We start from the raw sequence: 22,603 nt of genomic DNA, 5'->3' as shown, positions 1-22,603 counted from the left end.
CACCCTTATTAAGCGACTAACCTACCTCTTACGAGCGTGCTAGACCAGCGCGACAAAAAACCAGTCAAGCGAGGCGACGTCGCCGTGCGTCATTTTAAGTGTGTCAGACAAGCGCGCTAGCTCACTTATTTTGCTCATTTAGAGAGCCTATTGTTAAAGTTATATGAAGTGTTAACAAGATTTGTATAAATAAAAACTATACTTCTATATGTATTATGTGAATTTGCTCGTTTCAACAAACTATGGTTGAATGTTTATGTATTTTTTTACAAGGTTAATGTAAAGTCACTCTGTGTAAAGCATAAAACTGATTACTCATATTAAATCACTGATCATTAAAATTCAAAACAACGTTTACTAAACAGACATTATTTTTGCTGTGACAGGTCTCGGAAACGAAGTGACGTCACTTGTGATGACGTACATCCACACGACAGTCAACGGTCTGCAAGGAGTGGTGGTGTTTATCTTCTATTGCCTCCAGAACGGGACAATCGCAAAGAAATTGGGATGCCCTCGAAAGCTTTCAAAACCAACTTCGTCCAACTTCAATCTTCAAAACAGGGATTCCACCGTGAGAACAAATACTTCTCACTTTTAAAGCTTTCGGCTTGAACCAACAGGAAGTGAAGCATGTTCCTTTTGTGTAAACAAATAATGTTTGGGTTAAAAGAGAAGAGTTTTGCTAACCTCTTTGGTAACCTCTTACGCGTAATGTTTGGAAATGTAACCAAAAAAACGCTAAAAACTTTCTATAGTAAACTTCACTAAGTGTACTTCATTATATGCATTCTCTTAAAAATCCTATTATTTTATAATTAAAATCCTTGTTTTGTAAAGAGCTAAATTATACCATTCTTTAAAAAAGTCTTCAAAATATGACTCAACTTGAAAAAATTATATTTGAGCTTTAAACAAATCTAGGGTATGTTATATTTTTCACCTGAAACTAACAAAAAAACGGTGTTTATAATTTTTGTTATAGGAGAAGAAATTAAACTATCCGGTAATGCCACTGCCACAAATGTTTTTTGGGTAATTTAATCAAATCCACGCTCGTAAATATTTCGAGTTGAAACGTCTAATTGAATCATACTGGGGATGTCCGTCATCTTTAATTGCGATACCGATGCCCTATATTTTCTACAAACAGTATACCGCATATTTGTTTGTAATAATTTTCAATTATGGCTTCACAAAGTTACGCCATGGCGTCATAAAATAATTGATTTTAAAAACACTTGCTGTTCTCGAGCAAACTCGTGCGCAAATTGCAGTTGCGAATCCAGTTTAATCACACAAAAGCAAAGAATTGATTTAATTCGTTTAATCGGCAAGACTTTCAAATAAAAAGTGTACGTAAGGCACTACTCACACAGAAGAGATTCTCATAAGCCTAATGCTCGAAATAGCACCAGTTGTATTTTAAATTGACACAAATTGCACTTTATAAATGATTTGATAGTATACATGGTATCTTTGGGCAGAAAACATTGCCTTTAAACCAGGGGTTCTTGAACTTTATTACTGCGGCCTCTAAAATTTTTTTTGCCTTGCTTGGACCACGGTTGGCACAAAAATTCAAAAATGACGTTACAAATGTACGTCACAATACGAATAGACTTTATGAGTCTGTTGATTTCGGTCAAAAATGTGAAACTGAAATGGAGTCTTAATGCATTCAGTGCCAAACAGTTTTATTTTTCATTAAACTGTTTTCGTTGAAAAATTGATTACTTCTTAAATATACACTAATATTTAAATTACTCCTTCATGGACCTCCTAAAACTAGGTCATGGACCCATACATAGTAGACAAAAAATATATTTTTTGCCAAGGCCTGATGGCCCCATCCCTGGGTCGTACCCTGATAGGCTGCAATAAGACATGCAACCAATTCACACAAACTAAATGCAATCTTTACCTGTGTGTTTTCGCCTTGTTTTCAATATACCTAATTTGTTATTTTGCGCAGGCACACACATCAACACCCATGTTGAATTGAAATTTTTTGTTCAAAGATATCACGTTTTTTTGGTTAACTAACAATTAACCTTTTACATTATTATGTTTTTCGGTAAACTATTACTTTGTACAATCTTCACATTCTATGTACTACTTAAAATTTCTTTAAACTGCAAGTTACAAAACATTTTGACAATCAACATAACTGAGATTATACAGCTGCAGTGAAAAAGCACTTTATCATTTTATTCGCATTCTTACCGACTTCAAGCAGCGGACCAATTGAGTACTATAATATCCTTTTTGCGTTCTTCTTTACTGTTGAAAGCTATGTTGGAATATTGTAAAGAATTCTTGAATGTACAAGAAACTTATTTACTTTTTTATAGTTTATTGTTAAGGCTAGTGCAGAGCAGGGGTGAAAGTAAAATAATTTCTTACAGGAACGATGAAAATGTTCTTACCGGAACGCATTGAATTTTCAGATATGACATAACAAAGTTAAGTATTGATAGAAGGCCATATTGATAGGGGCCATAATTTGTCTAAAATCCTGTTATTACGAGGAACACACAATAAGACCTACAAAGCATCAATGCCGTAAGCAGTAAATCAATATTATCATAGTATTAAGACCAACGACATAATAAAGACATAAACGCAGTAATATCCACGACAGAATAAGATCTAAATCAATTTATTCAGTACACAAGTTTATTTGTAGCTTGTTAATTGTTGCATAAACTGATTAACTATAAAGTAAAGTATAACATCAATGAAGGTGTAAAAGGAGCAAGTGGCACATCGACTCAAGGAAAAGTAATGATTTAAAACTTCACGAGACGCTTGTCTTATAAACATTTCTGACACCTAATATTTACTACAGAAATGTTAACTAACAGCACTCAGTGTGGCCGATTACGGCACCACAAGTAATGTAAAATATGAAATTATGAAGAAAAAAACCTAATCATATCGTTAAACCAATGATACTAATAAACATATAACATAGCTACAAAAAAAAATAAACAGCTGTAGTTAATGTGCTTACATGGGGGTTTCCCAATTTCTAAAAAAAGTTGTTGCTCCTGACCACTACAATATTTAAAGTAACACGTTTTGGCACTTTTTAAGCATAAATTAACAATATCAAAATTCTATCAAGTAACTAGCGTTTAAGTTTTGCCTAATATGTAATTACATTTAAATTAACGCCAATTTAAATTTTTTTTAGAAAAAGGATTTGCAAGTCCGTTCAGGATATTTTGCTTTGCACGTCGCACGTGTGTAAAAGCATACAAACTTGTTTATTGTTTACTGTTAGCAATAAAAGTGATTATGGGCCTTATTGAATGAATGACTTTTTAGAACTAAGTGAAAAATGAAGTACTCCTACCAGGTTAGTACATGTTTAGACTAATATTACTTTCGTCCGACTGTTTCATACTTAAACCCTTTTAATGGTTTTTGAACCTTGTCTTAAAAATGTTATTTTTGAAATAGCAGTAAGACATGGAAATACAACTTTTTGTGCAAGTCGATTTTTAAGAGAAGCACTATAGTTTTAAATAGTTTAGTAAATGAAGTATGTTTATACAATGCAACATTAAAATGCAAAAGTAATATAATTGTTTATAATTCTGTGTTACAGTTCTCCAATCTTCTTGGTACAGTTTATCGGAAAGGAAATGTAACGTTTCTGAGTGATGGAAACACGCTTTTGAGTCCAGTAGGAAACCGCATTTCAAAGTTTGATTTAAAAAGGTAAACAAATAGTTAAAAATGTAAACATACATGTAAAAATTTGTAAAGTTTATAATATTAGTTTAAGTTAATTTCACAAATCTTTGCCAGTCTGCATTTTTGGTGATGTAAGATTTGAAATAACATGCGTTGATATATTAATTGTTTGATTGTTTGGTAGGATTGTAGACCATCGCCAATCTTTTCTGCTCTGTTATTATAAAACACGTCTGGACCACCCTATAGAACACCCAATGCCTAAAGACATAAAATGAAATACAGATTGGATTCTTTCTTTGGTTCATTCTACTCTACTACCAGATTTGGATTTTGAAAATTGTTTCTGGCAGGATTTGCACAGCTGTAAACGTTATTTGTAAAATTTGCAAAGCTGGACAAGAAACACTATCCTGAAAACTGTTAGCCCTTTTGCACGTTTATGCGATTTTCATAACTGACCACATTAATGTTGCTTTTACGCAAGATGCACAGATATAATCGTGACGGAGGGGGCAATTTTATTCCCCAGAGCAGGCCTTACTTTCCAACCTGGCCCTACTAATCTAACTTAACCACCTTATTTTTTTCTCAGTATGACATATCACTTGTAAATTGGTTTATGTCGTTAAAAGTAGCTTTCTGCAAATGTTTACATAAACTGTTTTATTTTTCAGCAACAAATCAGAAACTTTAAGAGTGACAACAAAATACAACATCATAAATATTGCCGTCGCTCCAAATAACTGCACAGCTATACTAGTTGACGAAGGTAAAAATTAGAAATGGACAGAGTGTATATCGGTTTACCGATAAAATCGACCGATATTAATAGTATTATGCTATCAATATTTATGTATCTGTAAATCTGTTTTATTTTATTATGAAAATACGATTAAAGCTTTTTCTCAAAACAACCAGTTTTCTATTTTTTGCCAAAATATTGTTTCTTTAAGCATCATACAAAGTTACTATGCAATATAAAAGGTAAATAAGTAAACTGAACTGTTATGTGGATTTTATTTTCTGTCAATTTGAATTACTTCATTATTCCGGGTATATAAAACACTGGATGTTGGGTATTGGTTGGCAAAATCATAAAAAATCCAGTATCAATTTGAAAAAGTAATATAAGTCGATCGTTAGCACAAATTGTTGATTTTAACTGGCTTGTGTATGTTTAACTAGCATGTGGATAAAAGTAATATTTTTAATAAATGTTTCTTTTGTTTTCTAAGATGGTGAAGCAACCCTGATAAGTCTTGTAGGAAACTCAGTCTTACATCGACATCATTTCAGGAAACCGATCAGCTGCATCAAGTTTGTTACAAAAATAATTAAAGGACTTTGACAACAATTTACACGACTGGTTGCACTGTATGGCCTGTCAAATTTAACCTAATTCACAAATATTACAATAGCTTCGTAAATTGAAAATTTTGTAATTTCAAAGTCTTAAAATCAATATCAACTTTATTTATAATGAGAATATATTTTGGGAAGGGGCCAAACTGGGACTTAGGGGTCGCAGCTTTAACCAGTTTTTGTGTCTCTTATTTTTACTTGTCAAAAACAAAAGTCGGCGTCTATGTGTGCATATTGTAGAATTGAAAATATATTATATATACATTTGTACTTGCATACACAAGATAGCACTAGTTAAATTCGTAACTTTAATTACAGCTGGCTAACTATTTGACTTGCAATGCTACTACACAGCAAAACCTGTCCTGAAGTATATATGCAAATTTTCATAACAAACTTTTAAGACCTTTTTTTGTATAAATTAGCTTTATATGCAAGTTACAAATATTGAAATAATTGTTGTTCATTAACCTGTTAATTTACCTACACTTTTTCAGGTTCAGTCCAGATGGCTCGAAATTTGCTGTAGCAAAGGACAACATTGTTCTTGTTTATTACGCCCCTGCTAAAGATATCTCGCTAAACCCTTTCACACTACACCGCACATACTACGGAGCCTACAATGAAATTACTTGCATAGACTGGACGGATGACAGCAGGTGTGGTTAATTTTTTTTTACCTAAGTTAACTATCTTTAAAAGTTCTTGAATTTCTTTGGATTTATTTACATACTGAATTTATTTTATGTCCAGCTTGTTCCAATAAAAATGTTTAATTGTATTGAGCATGACATTATACTGTTCTGTTTTTGACCTATTTTCTAAAAATCGGCTTTAAATAATTTTTTTTATAAAACTGGGGTATTCCATGTCAAATCATCAAGCCCTTGTAACCACCCGTCTTAGATTTTCATGATATTTACTTTCCATTTTTGGGGTGTCCGAAAACCCCCTCTAGTAGCCAAATTTCAAAATGTCATAACTTCCTAACGGATTGGAATGTTTTCGAAATATTTTTGGCAAACTTTTTTTTTTAGCTATATTTTGCACAACGAAAATATCAAAAAAATCTGAGACGGGTGGTTACAAAATTTAAATTTTTGTGATGATTTGATATGGAATACCCCAACTGTGAGGCAACTAGAAACCCCATAACAAGCAAGTTACAGTGTATATATTTTTTTAACCGCCATTACATTTACTCAAGTTTAGAGAAAATGTTTGCGCTTGTTAAATTTACTGTTTATGCTGAGTCAAATTATGCTTTTGCAACAACAAATCAAGCTTTTGCAACAGGTTTCACCTGGTCAATGTAGAAAATCTGTGAGTTGGCCCAGGGGTTCTTAAACATTTTTTACCGCTGGCCCGTAAAATTTTTTTTGCTTTGCATGGACCCCCGGTAGAAGAAATGCTCCAAAATGATGTCATAAATTGACGTCACAATACAAATAGACTTCATGACTCTGTTAATTCAGTCCGAAAAATGTGAAAGTTAAATGGAGTCTAACTATACATTCATTCCAAAACCGTTTAGTTTTAAATTAAAGTGTTTTCTTTTAAAAATTAATTGCTTTAAGTATACACTAGTTTTTTAACTAGGCCTTCATGGACCCCCTAAAACTATTTCACGGACCCCCAGGGGGTCCATGGACCCCAGTTTAAGAACCCCTGGCCTAACCGGATGAAGCACGGTTGTGTGTAAGCTTGTCAAGATTTTGATGTGATTTGTCGTTAAATACACCTGATTTTCAGATTTAGAAATATAACAATATGGCTACCAACAAATGTATTTGTTATAATTAACATAGTATTTCTGTTTTTTACATTGTCCTTAAAATTGCCAACTAACTTTAGCCAGTGTATTCAGTTAAGAAATCCTTGGTTTTACGCACACAAATGAATTCCTTTTTACTATACTATACAATGGTTAAGTGGCCTACTAATTTTTTTTTAATTTTAGGCACCTTTGTGAAAAAACTGACTTTTTGTTATTATATTTTGTATATATATTGCAATATTTTGCTTTTTGGCAAAAAATATCTTTTGAAATTCCACTGCAAGCTTTATTCGCAACTCAACTTTATTTTATCATTCATTTTCATCATCAACAGTATCCCAATATAAGTTGCGATTAATTTATCAATGATCTAAATGGCATAATCTTATCTCAGGGCTTTTGCTATTGGAGGCAAGGACATGAACACTCGGGTGTACGCCGCAGTGAAACTGGAAAACCTTGTCATATATTCACTTGGAGGACACAAAGATGAAATTATGGGTGAGCTTAGATTCGGAGTGAAAACTAATGGCTCCGATCCGGTACTGGAGTCTTTAGCGGTGTACAGGAGTCAATCAATAACACTAAGACCAAAACAATTGGATTCATGTCTTAATTCGATAGAAAACAAAACACTGTTAAGAAAACAGAAACTGCACTAGTGTGGGTTAAACATCATCGCCAAACACTTAAAGGAACAAGGCGAGCTTCTACCGCGACAAGGTAGTAACCCTAACTGCTGTAAGGACAACTACAATGTCAAGGCACCATGTGCTCAGTGACCTTTGACTTTTTGACCACAAATAATAGAATGCTTACACAGTTATAAAGCACTTACATAAAAATGCGCAAAGTTAACAGTGTAGTCCAGTGTTTGTTGAACTTTTTCAGTTTCGTTTTTTACTGACATGGAATTCTACACTCCATTCATCCTTTATTAAAACAGACTACATATGAGAAGGGCATATGAGAATTTTTGCATTAATGTAGGTAAAATGGAAAAAATATATAGTATTTATATATAGTATTTATTTTACTTGAAAATGATCCTGATGTGTTATGATTTTTGTGTATTTTACAAAATATACTTAAGCTATATATTGTTATAAGCACTTTCTCCATACCCACAAACGTAATCACCCATTTTATTTCAATAACAACAAGATTCCATCAGAAATGTAGAATCAAAATCACAAGCTTGGCAGAGAAACAAGCAACATATCACAAAATATCACTTTAGATCTTTGTATACCGTATTTTACGGACCATAAGCGCTATTTAAATCTTTTTTTTTCTCATAAATTGATCATGTGCCTTATAAGCCGGTGCGCCTAATGTATGGATCAAGTACAATAGTGCTTGATTGCCTACACTTAAAACCAGTACCGATAGACGAAAAAGAGGAGCACGGAGAAAAAGTGGGAAGAGTAGGAGAAAGAGCGGAGCGGTTTACCACGCGGCTGAAGTCTCGGCTGTTTTGTGGAGGCCTCAGCGTGTTGCGGACGCCTGGGCGATTTAGATAAATTGATCGTGCGCCTTATGTATGAACAAAAATCTAATCACAGCAATTTATTGACAGTTCGCCTTATAATCGGGTGCGCCTTATGGTCCGTAAAATACGGCAATGCTTTATATTTCAGGTTGCTTTTTTGAGCAGAATTCGCTCGATCTATATTCAGTAAGCAGAGACGGGGCGCTTAATGTGTGGGATTGCGACACAGATCTGGAAGACCTTGTTCCAACACCAGAGCTAGAGTAAGTATGTTGGTGATTCGTGACGGTTTTGGCTGACCTCTATTAGACTGACATTAATGCACTGTTGCCACAAAGTCTCTAAATCTTTAAAAATCTCTGAATGTCTTATAAGTGATTTACATATTGAAAAAAGTCTTAAAATGTCTGCTAATTTATTTTATGTCCAGCTTAGGTAATGTGTTTAGAAAATGCACTTTTTTCAAGTGTGTTAACCATGACATTTAAACTGATTTTGTGTTCAAATTATAATAAAAAAAGTCTAGCGATCTAAATTTCAATCATCTAAAGGCTGTAAATTTTCCTCAAAGGTCTTGAAAAATGAAAATTGTGTGGCTTACATGTCCTATGTTTTATTGTTTTTCGTGACTGTTGGAAGTGTTCATATTTTTACCAAATTATTAGCATTTTATGCCTGTGAACCAAATTTTACCCTTATTGGTCGTTTAGCATTTTAACATGTTTATGAAATCATAAAATGAAACAAATTTGAAACTTGCAAAAACAGATAGCAAATTCTAAATCACTGTTAAAACAGCCTATCAAAAATTGCGAACATTTAAACAATTACTTTTACCACCAACAATCGCTGGCGGATATTAAATTGTGTACTAGACCAGTGTTTCTTAAACTGGTGAATGGTTCACCCCAGGGTGAATAAAATTTTTGCAGGGGTGAACCAACCAAAAGGGGTGAACAGTCAGAATTGGATTGTAGCTTACGAGCAGGGCGGATATTCCGGGTGTGCTGTTATATATAGACGAGATAGTTTTATCAAGTCATGAGACAAGGGTGAATGAAATCTGAAGTTAGATGCTAGGGGTGAACAAAACTAAAAAAATTTTAAGAAGCACTGTACTAGGCTATAATAAATTGATTATCTCACAAAAATAGAATTAAAATATGAAACCGAAAAATTATAAAAAGAATATATAATATTCTACCCACAGACCTTAATTTGGGGACCCCTGTTTTAACTTATTGTCGTCCCAAAAAGTTTTGTTTAAAAATAACAGGCATAGAGAAAATCTAAAATTGCCTAGTAATATAGCTTTCCCCCAATGGCCTTCAACAAACTTATTTCTAATCTTTAAACTGTTACCTTTGTTTCAGGGTAATACCCTACTCGGAGGAACAAGACCCTAATGTTGAGGTCGAAGGTGAAAGGTCAGACAACAAAACTTTGTCGGAAGATGCCGGAAATACAAATGCAAAAATTTTCTACAAGAGATCTGCGAAGTGAGTGAAAAAGGATTATCGATTAATTAGCATTGTAAATTAGAAAAATTAAAGCAAGATAGGAAAACATTAAGGCAAGTAGTTTTGCTTTGGTATAAACAGATAAAAATACCAAAGAACTCAAAATTGTGCCCTTTGACCAAATTACAAAGAACTTTTCAATTTTTTTTAATTATATTGCACTATCCCTGAAAGTTTGTAAACAAGAAATATGATATGCATAATAGCACACAACAATTCCCCAAAAGTCAAAGTACACACTGACATCTGTAAAAGTACATTTTGAGTTAGGAAAAATTAAATAAACAAGCACAGTTCATGAAATAATAATGTATTTTTATATATTTTTTTTTTCATTTTGCCATTTAGTTTGCAATTTTTTAACAACAGTAAATTCGCATGATTTAGTTTTGGAACTCTTAAAATGACTAACTTACTCTACAAAACCCTGTGTTGCTGAATTGTTATTATCACGTCGTTTATCTTATTATGTATTCACATTTTTATGTGCTCTATTTATTTATTTGTTAAAAAGTTTTGCCTTATTTCAAGGTAATTTAATTTTACCTTTACCGTGGAGCTGACTGGAAGGTCCATCGGACCCATCGCTGCTCCGACCGTATCGCGCATCAATTTGTTTCTTGTCATAGTTTACTTTGTGTTTTTTAATTTCAGCGCCAATAGAAAAATAAACATTACTTACTTACTTACAAGTGTGCCAAAGGCAAACAAAATAAGTCATCTTTACCACTATTTATACGTTTCCTTTGCATTTAAACAGCAAACTTTATAAAAAGGGTTCTTCCATACGCTTCTTAAATTTCTGTAAGAAGCAAACAAGTTCTTACGTTTTCACCGGAAGTTAATTTTTGCTTCAGGTACTTTTTCAACAAGGAGGGCGACTTCAACAATGTTACTTGCGTAAACTTCCATCCCCCAACTCACGTTATGGTAACAGGATTTGCTTCAGGATCTTTCCATATCCACGAACTCCCAGACTTTAACCACATTCAATCGCTCAGGTGAGTTTAAATAATAAAAAAGAAAAAAAAATCAACCACTTTTACTGAAGAAAATTATTTAAAAAATTAACACCAGATTAAAATTTTAGACCTGTGCGGATTTTTTGACATGCAATTCTGAAATATTTGGTGTGATCAACTTTGACTTTTTCTTTCGTAAAAATCATTTTAACATACCAAGATAATAAATCAACTAAAAAAATTTCAACACGATCAAAATTTAGGCGCTGATTTTTTTTTATATGAAATTAACTTCTTTGCTGTGAATAATACCATTTTAGGACTTTTTTCTTTCGAAAAAGGCATGTTGTGAACATTTAAAAACAATAAGCGGTACGACACTTTTTGTATTTAGGCATCTGTTAAAACCTAAGTCAAAGCAAATTGACTTTCAGATGGACTTGAATTAAGTAAAGTGATTTTGCCAAAAGACTTAAGTCAAGTCAGGTCAAGTCATTTTGAAACAGTGACTTAAATATTCATTGAAGTCATAAAAACACCACAAAAAGTTAACAAAAGCCAAGTATAACTAATTTCAACTTGACTGACGCTTGCCTCTGCCAACATTTCGAACAACCTTTAAAATTATGGCTTGAAGTTGAACGATACGTAGGATGAATATCAAAGATTCCAGCTACTTAAACTTATATTTTTTTTAAAGATTCTATCTACTTGAATTTTCTTGTCCAGGCAATAAGTGTAGGTTGCTAAACAAAAATAAAATAGGAGGATTACTTCATAAATGACTTTACCTCGAGTCCTGTCTTTTATCCAATTGACTTAAGTCAATTTATTTTGCCAAATAGACATAAGTTTAGAGTGCACCTAAGTCAAGTAATTGATTTCCAAATAGTCATGAGTTAAGTAAAGTTATTCAGCCGCAAAGACTTAAGTCAAGTCAAACATTTATCTAATTGACTTTAGTCAAGTAATTTGAAAACTGAGATCTTATTGCACTTAAATCAAGTAACAAGTCAGAAAACACCACAAAAAACTTCAAAAATGCCCTCAACTGAATGTTTTTCCGCAGTATATCCGAGCACCAGATAACAGCGGCTAATTTCAACTCGACTGGCGATTGGATAGCGCTCGCCTCGGCCAACCTCGGTCAGTTGCTTGTGTGGGAATGGAGGAGCGAGTCGTACATCATGAAGCAGCAGGGACACTTCAACGACATGACCTGCCTCGATTATTCGCCGGATGGAAGGTTTATTGTGACCGGAGCTCAAGACGGAAAGGTGCCACCTGAAATTTTGACAAAAAAAAAACACTTTCTGTCATAAAAATACCTTTTTTCCATTATATCGAAATATGTTTTTTTTTATACCTGGATTTTTAACCGAAAAAACAACACTTTTCTTCGATTAAAAATAGTTTTTCTTCTATGTAGAAATTTTTTCTTTTGCCACTTAAAATTTTAATTAAAAAATTACCTTTTTTTATATTTTTTCGAATAACAAATACAAGCTTTTTAATATTGAAACATTATTTCCTATTTTTGATGAATTCATCGCCATTGAACAGAAAATGATATTTTTGTTTAACACCCAATGTTTGTGTTTTTTCTGGTAATTTTGTTGCCATCAGCTCAGTACGTATAGCCTATTTTTTTTATTTTAAAAAGGTTTCACTACAGGAAAATTTGGTCGTGAGTATTTGGGCCCACAACCTAAATATTTTAGCTTTTTATTGGCCCAAACTTATTTTTTTACAGACTTGTAAAAAATTAAAATAACCAGCTTTTCTCAAACTTCACTATTGCGTCAAAATAAAGCCATTAAACATTTTTTTTTTTTACCGTATTACATTGCAACAACACTCTAATATATTCCAGGTAAAAGTCTGGAACACAACCAGTGGTTTTTGCTTCGTCACATTCTCCGAACACGCGGCCGGCATCACAGGGGTCCAGTTCACCTCCAACGGACAGGTTGTGACGTCATCGTCACTGGATGGCACCGTGAGGGCCTTCGACATGAACAGGTGACGTCATAATGGAGTACAAACCAGCTTTGGAATGAAGATGTTTGTTGTGATGTTAAAACTTGAAGAAGTGGTTTTTGAATTTTCCCGGCACAAAAATCTTTGTTTTAAAGAACAACGATACAGTAACTTTACAATTGCCCTTAACACACGACAAAGAATAGGTAAATGTTTTAATAATATAAATTCTGTTAGGTTTTGGTTGGACGTAGAATGAATATCAAGCCTATAGAGAAATGGGCAGCATTTTGTAAACGTTTTAAAGAAAAAGAAAAACAAAAAAACAACAACAATGGCTGGAGGCTGTGTTTTGAACTTTAGTCTAACAATGAATGCCAAATCTCATACAGGCGTAAAGGAAGCATTTTGTAAACGGTTAAAAATATATTCTAATATAATGGCTGGAGTCCTTTCCATCATTATAACACATTTCATTAACCTGTTAGATACCGCAACTTCCGTACCTTCACCTCACCCCGTCCCACCCAGTTCTCGTGCCTTGCAAGTGACGTCAGCGGTGAGCTGGTGGCGGCAGGATCAAAGGACAACTTCGAGGTGTACGTTTGGTCGATGCGGACCGGGAGGCTACTCGACACTCTGGCAGGTGAGAGCAAAACAATATATATAGAGAGATAAAGCCTATGGGAAAGGATAAATATTATCCAACCTACACCGGTTAGTTGCTCTGGGAGAAAAAATATGTTTTAAAATAACATAATTTTGTCGTTTTTGACTAACTTTTGTTTAGCGCCTGGGCTTATGAAAAAGTTTTGATCGTTTCGTTCTTGACTGACTTTTGACATTGAACAGGTCATGGGGACCCACTGGGTCCGCCCCAGTTTTAGGTCTTTGGCGAAAAACATTTGTACAATACTAAAATTTGACCTTGATCGTTCTTGGGCAACTTTTGACCTAGTATTTGACCTTAAACTAGTCACAAGGTCCCAGTGTGTGTCGCCGGGAGTAAATATGTTAACTAAATTCGTCGTTTTTGGCCTAATTCAGACCGTTGTTCCTCGGCCAAGTTGTAACCTTGGTCGTCCTTGATTTATTTTTGACCTTGTGCTTGACCTTGAACAGGCTCAAGGCACCGGTGTGTATCACTGGGAGAAAAATATGTTAACAAAATCCCGTTGTTCTTGGCGGAATTAAGATCTTTAGTCCTTGGCCAAGTTTTAACCTTGTTCGTTCATGACTAACTTTTGACCTTTTGCTTGACCTTGAACAGGCCACGAGGCACCGGTGTGTAGCATTTGCTTTTCTCCGTGCGAGAGTTTGTTGGCGAGCGGATCGTGGGACCATACCGCCATCTTGTGGAAAATCGGAGACGAAAAAGGAGCGAGGGAAACACTTCAGCTGGGACACGACGGTAAGTGGACTTCCATTGTGCTTGAGGAACATGACCACAGTTGAAGTTGATTGGGAATGTGTAAAGTTAATTGAAATAAGAGCTTTGCAAATTTTTACAATTTACATTTACTTGAATTTAGCATTTTTTTAGTTTTGATACTGATTACGGAGAACATTTATTGTTTTTATTCTGCACGTTTTTAAAATAATAATTGTCAGTAACCTTGTGTTCTGTTTGTTTAATATATTCTTGTTTAATATTCGCTTTGTCGGTTGGTTTTTAGTTTTATTATACTTTTTGGCAGAACAATTTTTTTTGCTGTAGTCAGAAATATATAATTTGGACCAGATTTTTACTTGAATGAAAGGAACCAGCCATTATGCTGTTCGAATACAAAGTAAACCTTGTTCAAAATAACGTATTGTATAATCGACAAAATAAAAATAATTTCTTGCTCGTATTCAACTGGATTCTAAAACTGATGTGTTTAAATTTTTTGAAAAAAATACACGTATTTCGTAAACCGTTACGTTCCCCTTATATTAACCATTGTAAAAACGATAACATTAAGTTTGCAGCTATTTTATAAACTAGTGACTAAAATAAAAGATTTTCTTTTAAGACCAAAAATAAAAGAATAAAGTTAAATTCCATATCTACCGGTTGAATCTGTCTGTGGTGAGGTACGAACTCACTACCTTAGTCATACCTGGACCGTCGCTAACCGACTGAACAACACAGTGACAAACATCGTAAAACAACCATAGCACCTTTGCCTGCTGCATCCTATACGTACACATGAAGAAAAATCTCATTCGGACAATTATTACCAACATCTGCCACTATACGGATTACTTTGTCCTACTTTATCCGTTATTTTTACAGTAACTGCTGTTACGTTTCGTCCTGACGGCAAAGAACTCGCAGTTTCGACTCTCAACGCTGAGATCAGCTTCTGGGACGTTCAGACCGCTTCGCAGAACGCTAGTGTCGAGTGCAGGTGAGTAGCGACAAGTTCGACTCATTCGAGTAACGAGTTTTGCAAAATTACGCGAGTAGTTTCAAAACTTTCATGCAGACATCTAGTGGGTTGGTTTATCTCCGTCAAACAACGAAGATTTGGTAAAATTGTTCTTACGGTCGAGTAACGTTAAATTACATGAGTTTTCGGTTATATTGTTATAAATGGGATTTTTATATTTTAAAAGCTGTCACAAGTCTATTTATAATTGATTGGTTTTCAAAGATTTACCAAAATGAAAGGTATCAAATGTTAAGCATTTGTCTAGATTTTTTGAAATAATTCTAATATTTGTGTTTTCAGATACGACATTGGTAGCGGGAGGGGCGAAACTGATCGTGTTTCTGCCAAAACCTCTTCATACGGGAAAGCGTTCGACACTCTTTGCTACACAGCTGACGGAGAAGCCATTATTGCAGGTGATGACCATAATGTCCTGCAGTGTGGTTTTAAGTCTGGAATTGTTACTGAGGGATTTTAAAGGCGTAACATTTAAAACAACGGGGTAGAGGATTTTTAAGCTTAATAGGGCGGTGTATGTGCTTAAAATAGTCACTTAACGAATAAATTTAATTAAAAACACGAATTTGTACTAATTTAAAAGCATATTGTGAACGGCCGGTGGCCATACTTTAGGTCTTTGAAACCTATAGTTTTGTTTAAATATCTTTTTTGTAAACGGAAGTGTGTTTTGGGAAATACTCTCATTGTAATTTCGATAAACTAAAACCATTTTTATTTCATTTGTATGTGAGTTAGGAAATTCAAATTTGCCTGAACATATTCTGAGTTAAATTATTTATCTATTTTTTGCAGTATGGCAATTTTAAGTTTTCTTACTTTTTCTTAATTTAAGGCGGACAGACAAAGAACGTTTGTATTTACCACACCAAAGAAACTCTGCTCGTCAAAAAATTCGAAATCACTGAAAATCTTTCCTTCGATGCAGTTGAGGTAAAAAGGCTGATAAATAAATCATTGGTTCTGTATAACTGCAAAATGCCACAACCAAACTACGGAATACGAATAATAATCATTTATTAATTTCACGTTTGCCTGTTTTGATATTTAGCATAACTCCACCTTTTGAATTAATTAATCAACCAATACTATCTTTACCGTAGAAAAAAGAAAAAAAATTAGACAACTTTTCCTGCCATTTGTGTGTTTTAGCACTGTACATATTTTTAACTCAGTTCAAAACCAAGCTCACTAACGATATTTTACGCAGGAATTCCTCGACAAGCGAAAGATGACCGAGTTCGGCCCGGGTGCATTGATCGACATGGGTCAGGGTCAGGGTGAAGGGGGTAAACTCCCCCTACCTGGTGTCAGAACCGGGGACCTCAGTTCTCGATCCTTCAAACCAGAAGTCAGAGTCGCCGCCGTTCGCTTTTCACCCACAGGTCAGTAAGCTTTATGACGTCAACAAAGAGTTTACGTGTCATCTTGTTGGCCAGTAATTTTTATGACGTCAAAAAAATAGTTTATCCGTCTTCATCTTCTTTGAACTGGCCAGTAGCTTAGCTTTTATCACGTCATGAAAAGTTTAACTGATGTCATCTTTTTTTACATGGTTAGTAAATTTTATGACGTCAAAAAATGTGATGTGTGATGTCATGTTGTTTTAACTAGCCAGTAGCTTTTATGACGGCAAAAAATAGTTTACCTGATGTCATCTTGTCTTAACTTGCCAGTAGTTTTTTTCACGCCATGAAAAATTATGTTTCGAGTTACGTCATGCTGTTTTTCTATCCGGATTTTGTATGACGTTAGGATGTGTTTAGTTTTGTCTTTGCCGTTTGTTTGGAATTGTTTGTGACGTCATAAGGTTTGTTGGACTTTTTTATGTTACGTCATCGTGATTCAGAACTATATGTGACGTCGTTATGGTTCGTGTTTGACTTCATGAAGTTCCAAGTCACTTGATTCGTTATTGTTTTGGCATTGGATTGTGTGTGACGTAATTTTTGTTATGTGACCTCATTATGCGTGACGTCATCGTTATTGAATTATGTGTGCGACGTCCTTATTAACAGATACGTTGCCAGATTATTATGTCGTGAATGAATTCTACACTTTGGGAAGAAAAATTACTTGTCCAAAGACGGTCTTTTTATTGTTTGGTGAAACACGCTATTTGGTCTCTTTATCCACCTTGTGGTTGACATTTGTTTTTCTGTAGGCCGCGAGTGGGCGTGCGTGAGTACCGAGGGTCTGATGATCTACAGCTTGGATGCCAACCTGATATTTGACCCCTTTGACCTTGACATGGACGTCACGCCTGCAAATGTTCGCAAGCTGCTTCAAGTGGGTGAAATTTATTGTTGCTATTTTGTTGTTTTAAAGCATATTCTAACGAATTTGATGTTACCAACCGCTTAATAGTCAGATACTTGTGTTTTATTCCGATTACGATTTGAAACAAAAGTTAATTGCGATAAAATATTGTTTTAGACAATTTGCTCAAAATTCTATTGGAAATTTGACTTAAATTCCATTCTATCTTGTGCTGTTGATTTATTAAGTTGTTATACGTGGACATTGAACAATGAACCACTAATCCAAATGACAGTTTACAAAACTGTACGTTTAAAAAAGCAGCGTAACGCTGTGAAAAAGTAATAATTATGTTTCATACATATCAAACTTTTTTAGGCAATATGGTTTGTAGCATTAAAACACTCATTCCAAATCTGTTTTCTTTCGCAAATTAGTTGCTACACCATTTATGAAGCATTTTTTTACTGAACAACAAAAAAAACATTTATCTTTTTTTGACAGGCGGAAGACTTCAGCAAAGCCCTCATAATGAGCTTTCGCTTAAACGACAAACGTTTAATCGAAGAAGTTGTGGAAAGGATTCCGCACAAAAACAGTAAGTTTGAAACGCACTTTGGAATTATTTTTTGGAAATAGTTAATGGAATGAAACATGTAAATTTATTCGGCTGCGAGGTCGGAATCGATTTGGGGTTCGACGGAGTCGTTCAATTTTGCTGGAGTCGGGGCTCGATTAAGGCTATGTAATACTACCCTAGTCCAACGTGCTCAAACTGCTCATGCAAGGCTGGAAACTGTAAATTGTAAAGGTGGAATTTTTTTTTAATTGTAATGTGAGGGGATGAGTTATATGACAACCCTATAAGTGAATTGCTGTATATCCAACTCATTTTAATATTAATGGGTAAAATACAGCCTGTTGAGCGGAGCCGGTCTCGGGACTCGATATTTTTGGGAGGATTTGGGTATTTTAAACCGACTCCATAGCCCTGGTTTAAACGACTACCTATTGAAAAGCGGGCATTAAACTTTAAAAGGATTGTGGATGTTTCTTATGTGTAGTATTTAGACCAGGGGTGTCCAACTCGAACATGCCGGCGTGACAATTTGTACATGCCGGCGTGACAATTTTGTAACTTCTTCCCGTGCCAAAGTTTAGTAATAAAATTCTTTCTAATAATAAAAGTGTCCTTTTACAAATAATAAAAACGTGTAGTTAGCACCGCGGATTACTGCATCTAAATGTCCGCCGATGAGCTGACTTTTGCTTTTTGTTTCTTTACATCAAACTTTATAGTTATGTGAATGCTGGCCTCCACTACAATATAATGTTATAGTATTATAAGTAATTGTTAGTTGTGTGATTGCAGCGATTGTTTTATATTGTGAATAAACAATGGCAATTTACTGTATAAAAAATTAAGATTTTTTTGACAATTGGCTGAAAAACAAATTAAGTATTTTAGGGGGGTCTGCGTGCCGCTTGTTGGACACCCCTGATTTTGACTGACGAGTATTATAACTTTAGATCATCAGAAAGTGCAGATGTATACATTTTTAGAATAAAGACGGGTAAAACAAATCGTTTTTATTTTTTCAGTTGACGTTATTTGCAAGAATCTGCCTCAAATATACGTCGAAAAATGTCTCGAGTTTGTGGCGCGTCAGCTTGAGTCCTCTCGCTGCCTTGAGTTGTACTTACTCTGGAGCAATCATCTGCTTCTCAACCACGGTCCAATGCTAAAGAAGCGATCCAACATCGTCATGTCTTCCATGAGACAACTGCAGAAATCAATCACCGAAAAAATGGAAAGCGTCGGGAAAATGTGAGTTGAACTGTACTTATGAATTCAATTATTTTTTTTCGATACCTGAAAGCTGAAAAGTATCGCTATCCGATACCAAATGACGTCATTACCATAACCTAATAAATAAACTGATCGGATTGCAATGGCAATGTTTTTAGGTTAGACGACAAAATTTACTTTCAAGTAAGAAAACATGTCTATCTTTAATTTTAATATAATATTATCTCATAAATTTACCAAGGTTGATTTTGCTGCGTTAATCGCATGTCATGGCTAAAATACCTAAATACGATACCAACGTTTTTCTCGACAACCGATACTACCACTTGACATCGTGTATCGGCCACGATTCGATATTATCGGACATCCCTATACCCTTACCCAGTGTTGTTAAGGATTAAGTCAATCTTATTAGTCAGCTTGACCGGAGTAATTAGACAAATACTTAGGTTATGCCATTTTAACAACTATGAATTCCAAAAATGTCTGGTAAACGTTCGCTATTAAACTGCACTTAAGTTATTTTATTGAACGAATTAATTTGACTTAGGGCTTAGCGGCAAAATGGCTTAACTTAAGTTATGCATTTTGTGTGCAGATATGCGTCCAACTCCTAATATGAAACTCTACTTTGCCTAGTCAGTGTTGAATGGCTAAAGTTAAGCTCATCCAACATAATAACCACATAATTAATGCAATGGCAATGGTTTTTAGAGTATACACCCTTTTGCTTTTGCGTTAGAAAATAAACTTATATTACTTATTTCCAAATTTTATGTACTATTTTCTCATAAATTTATTAATGACAAAATGAGTTAATTTAAGTTATGCAATTTTAACAGCTAAGATTGCTAACACGAGTTACAGTCTTAATGTAAAAAAGTACTTTGCTTACCCAGTGTTGTATGACTAAACTCAAGCTTAATAAACGTCTTGACATGACTTAATTTTTTGTGGAAATATTACTCTAACTTGAGTTTAACCATTTGTATAACTGCATTGACTTGGACCTAAGCGTCCGAACGATTGCTTTTCAAAAATAAACGATTTCGTTTCAATTTTCAAAGTTTTTTCTTTTTCAAACGATATTTTTTTTTGATTTAAAAAAATATTTTTTCTTTAGCTGTGATTCAAACGTCTACCGAATGCGTTACATAACTTCAATTTCGAAACAACAAAAGCCAAAAATTCAACCCAAACCGGATGACCGCGCCTTAGTTTCACTGAATGAGGCCAACAGCGACAGCAGCGATGACGACCTAATGCAAATGATGACGTCACTCGACTCCACGTGACGTCGGATTTCAATCTTTTTATGATGTCATCACGAGAGACTTCTTGGCTTTTGTTTGATTCCAAGCGCGAATAACATTTCAAGGGCCGAAATAAAAAGTGTAACGAAAATGCGAATAGTGTAACCTTGTGGTCCTGAAAACTACAGATAGAAATCGAATTCAGTCCAGTTACACTTGTTTAGGGTGAGCAGATACAACAACTATAGAGCAGTGTTTCGTAATCGTGTTTACCTTATGGCGCACCTATAGACCTCATTAAAGCGTGCTTTCGCACTTGGCGAGCAAGCGAGCTCCGAATTTTGGGGGTTACAGTGACTTCTTGAGTTTCTTAAAGTTACAGGTCTCAGTTGCATGCTCTTATAGGATGCTGTATGCTCAATGCTCAAGTCCAGTGATTCTCAACCGCGGCTCTCAGAGCCGCATGCGGCTCTCAGCTGTACATTTTGCGGCTCTCTAACCGAGTGAAAAATTAGTTAGAAGTAGCAGAATTGCAACAAAGTAAGTAAGAGAAATCAAGAGTTAATGAATTGTATCAGCAAGGATTCCTAGTACGAAGTACTGATGTTATCGGGTACTTCCATCCGGCTCTTAATTTGTGGGTTTGTTACGTCACAATATATTTAGTCCTGATCGACAAGCTATGGCAAACAGTGTTAATTAGTTAGCCTAGGCTAGCGTAATGTATATTTGTTGTTTTCTTGTTGCTTTCTTAATGTTTTTTGATTATATGCCTACTGTTGTTTTTTATGCGGCTCCTTGCAAACATTAGGTTTGAAATGCGGCTCTTGCTCTAAAAAAGGTTGAGAATCACTGCTCTAGTCCAAGGGTTTCAAACACGCGGCCCGCGAGAACGTTTTGTGCAGCCCGTGTCGGAATTTTGGATTTTCAAGTATTTGACAATATTTAAGTGCCACATATCTTTTTTTATCAGATTTAAAAAACTATACTCATCAAACTTCACTGTCATATCACTTTCAAACGCTACCACATATAAAAGATCTACTATTACGTCACATTGCCTATTCAAATCTGTACAGTTGTCACAATAACGCTGGAAAGTGCGTCAGTCAGGTGTTAGTGTAATTGGGTCATCTCATAATGTATAAATTGATTATCGAGTTGTAGGCTAGCCTAGTATTGAATAAATTTCTATAGCTTAAAAATCTAAATTACACTTGTCTTTTGCTTCAAAAATAAGAAAAATCACAGACGAAAAAAAAAGTTTTTCAAGATAAGTGGGAGGAGTTATATTGTGTCACCGCGGTCAGAGGTACTAGTTATTGCCTTATTTGCCGGCAGAAGATCGCTGTTATGAAGAAGTATAGCAAGGAGTTACCCTTCGAAACAATGCACCGCGATAAATAAGATGCTTACCAGGGCAAAGTAAAAAAATAAAAAGTTAAACAACTGAAACCAGCATTTTGCAAAAAAATAAGTTTCTTTGCCAATATTAGGCAGTCCACATCTGCAAGCAACTCTAAGATTTGTTTCTGCTGACAATTTAAAGCCCAATATCGAGATCCTTGTCCTTGAAAAACGCTGCCAGTAAAGTAGCCAGAAAAAATAACTATAGCCTAAAATCAGCCTACATGTGTTTATATTTTATTGTGTTCTTATTATGGGTTCTTAATGGTTGAAATTTTATTGTGAATTGCGGCCCTTGGGCATTTTTCGCGTACTCATTTGGCCCTCAGAGCAATTTGAGTTTGAGACCCTTGCTCTAGTCTAAACGGAATGAAAAAGAACAAAATTATATAAAAAAGGATTTCAATAGTTCTGCTACTTGCCCGCGGCGCACGCGCACCTGTAACTTTGCGTTGGGAACCGGTTTAGAAGCGCTGCTGTAAGGTAAGATCGCTTTGTATAGAAGCGGTCTACTTATAAACAACAATCGCGTTCGCGAGGGCAATGTAACTTGAACCAACTAAAAACGAGTCTGCGATAACTCTACTCTGACACAAATTCAAAATGTTGGTGATTAAGTAACTTTTGGTAAAGTCGCC

General features: G+C 34.8%; 1 protein-coding gene across 1 annotated transcript; it reads left to right on the top strand.

Moving 5' to 3' along the window:
- Window positions 1–3,307: 3,307 nt before the first annotated feature.
- LOC146158176 (periodic tryptophan protein 2 homolog) lies at window positions 3,308–20,679 on the top strand. The gene is made up of 21 exons (XM_083385846.1): window positions 3,308–3,364; window positions 3,617–3,729; window positions 4,383–4,477; window positions 4,944–5,025; window positions 5,568–5,729; window positions 7,242–7,348; window positions 8,488–8,602; window positions 9,713–9,838; window positions 10,717–10,860; window positions 11,891–12,098; window positions 12,695–12,843; window positions 13,290–13,447; window positions 14,072–14,212; window positions 15,080–15,194; window positions 15,519–15,634; window positions 16,072–16,169; window positions 16,447–16,621; window positions 17,401–17,525; window positions 18,000–18,093; window positions 19,098–19,323; window positions 20,429–20,679. Exons 1-21 carry the CDS (start codon window positions 3,347–3,349, stop codon window positions 20,598–20,600), a joined length of 2,739 nt encoding a protein of 912 aa, XP_083241972.1. The 5' UTR covers window positions 3,308–3,346; the 3' UTR covers window positions 20,601–20,679.
- The last annotated feature ends 1,924 nt before the right edge of the window (window positions 20,680–22,603 follow it).

This window comes from Ascidiella aspersa, chromosome 3 (assembly GCF_963924565.1).
Source record: "Ascidiella aspersa chromosome 3, kaAscAspe10.2, whole genome shotgun sequence".
Lineage (NCBI taxonomy): Eukaryota > Metazoa > Chordata > Ascidiacea > Phlebobranchia > Ascidiidae > Ascidiella > Ascidiella aspersa.
This window is presented reverse-complemented; position numbering and strand designations above follow the sequence as displayed.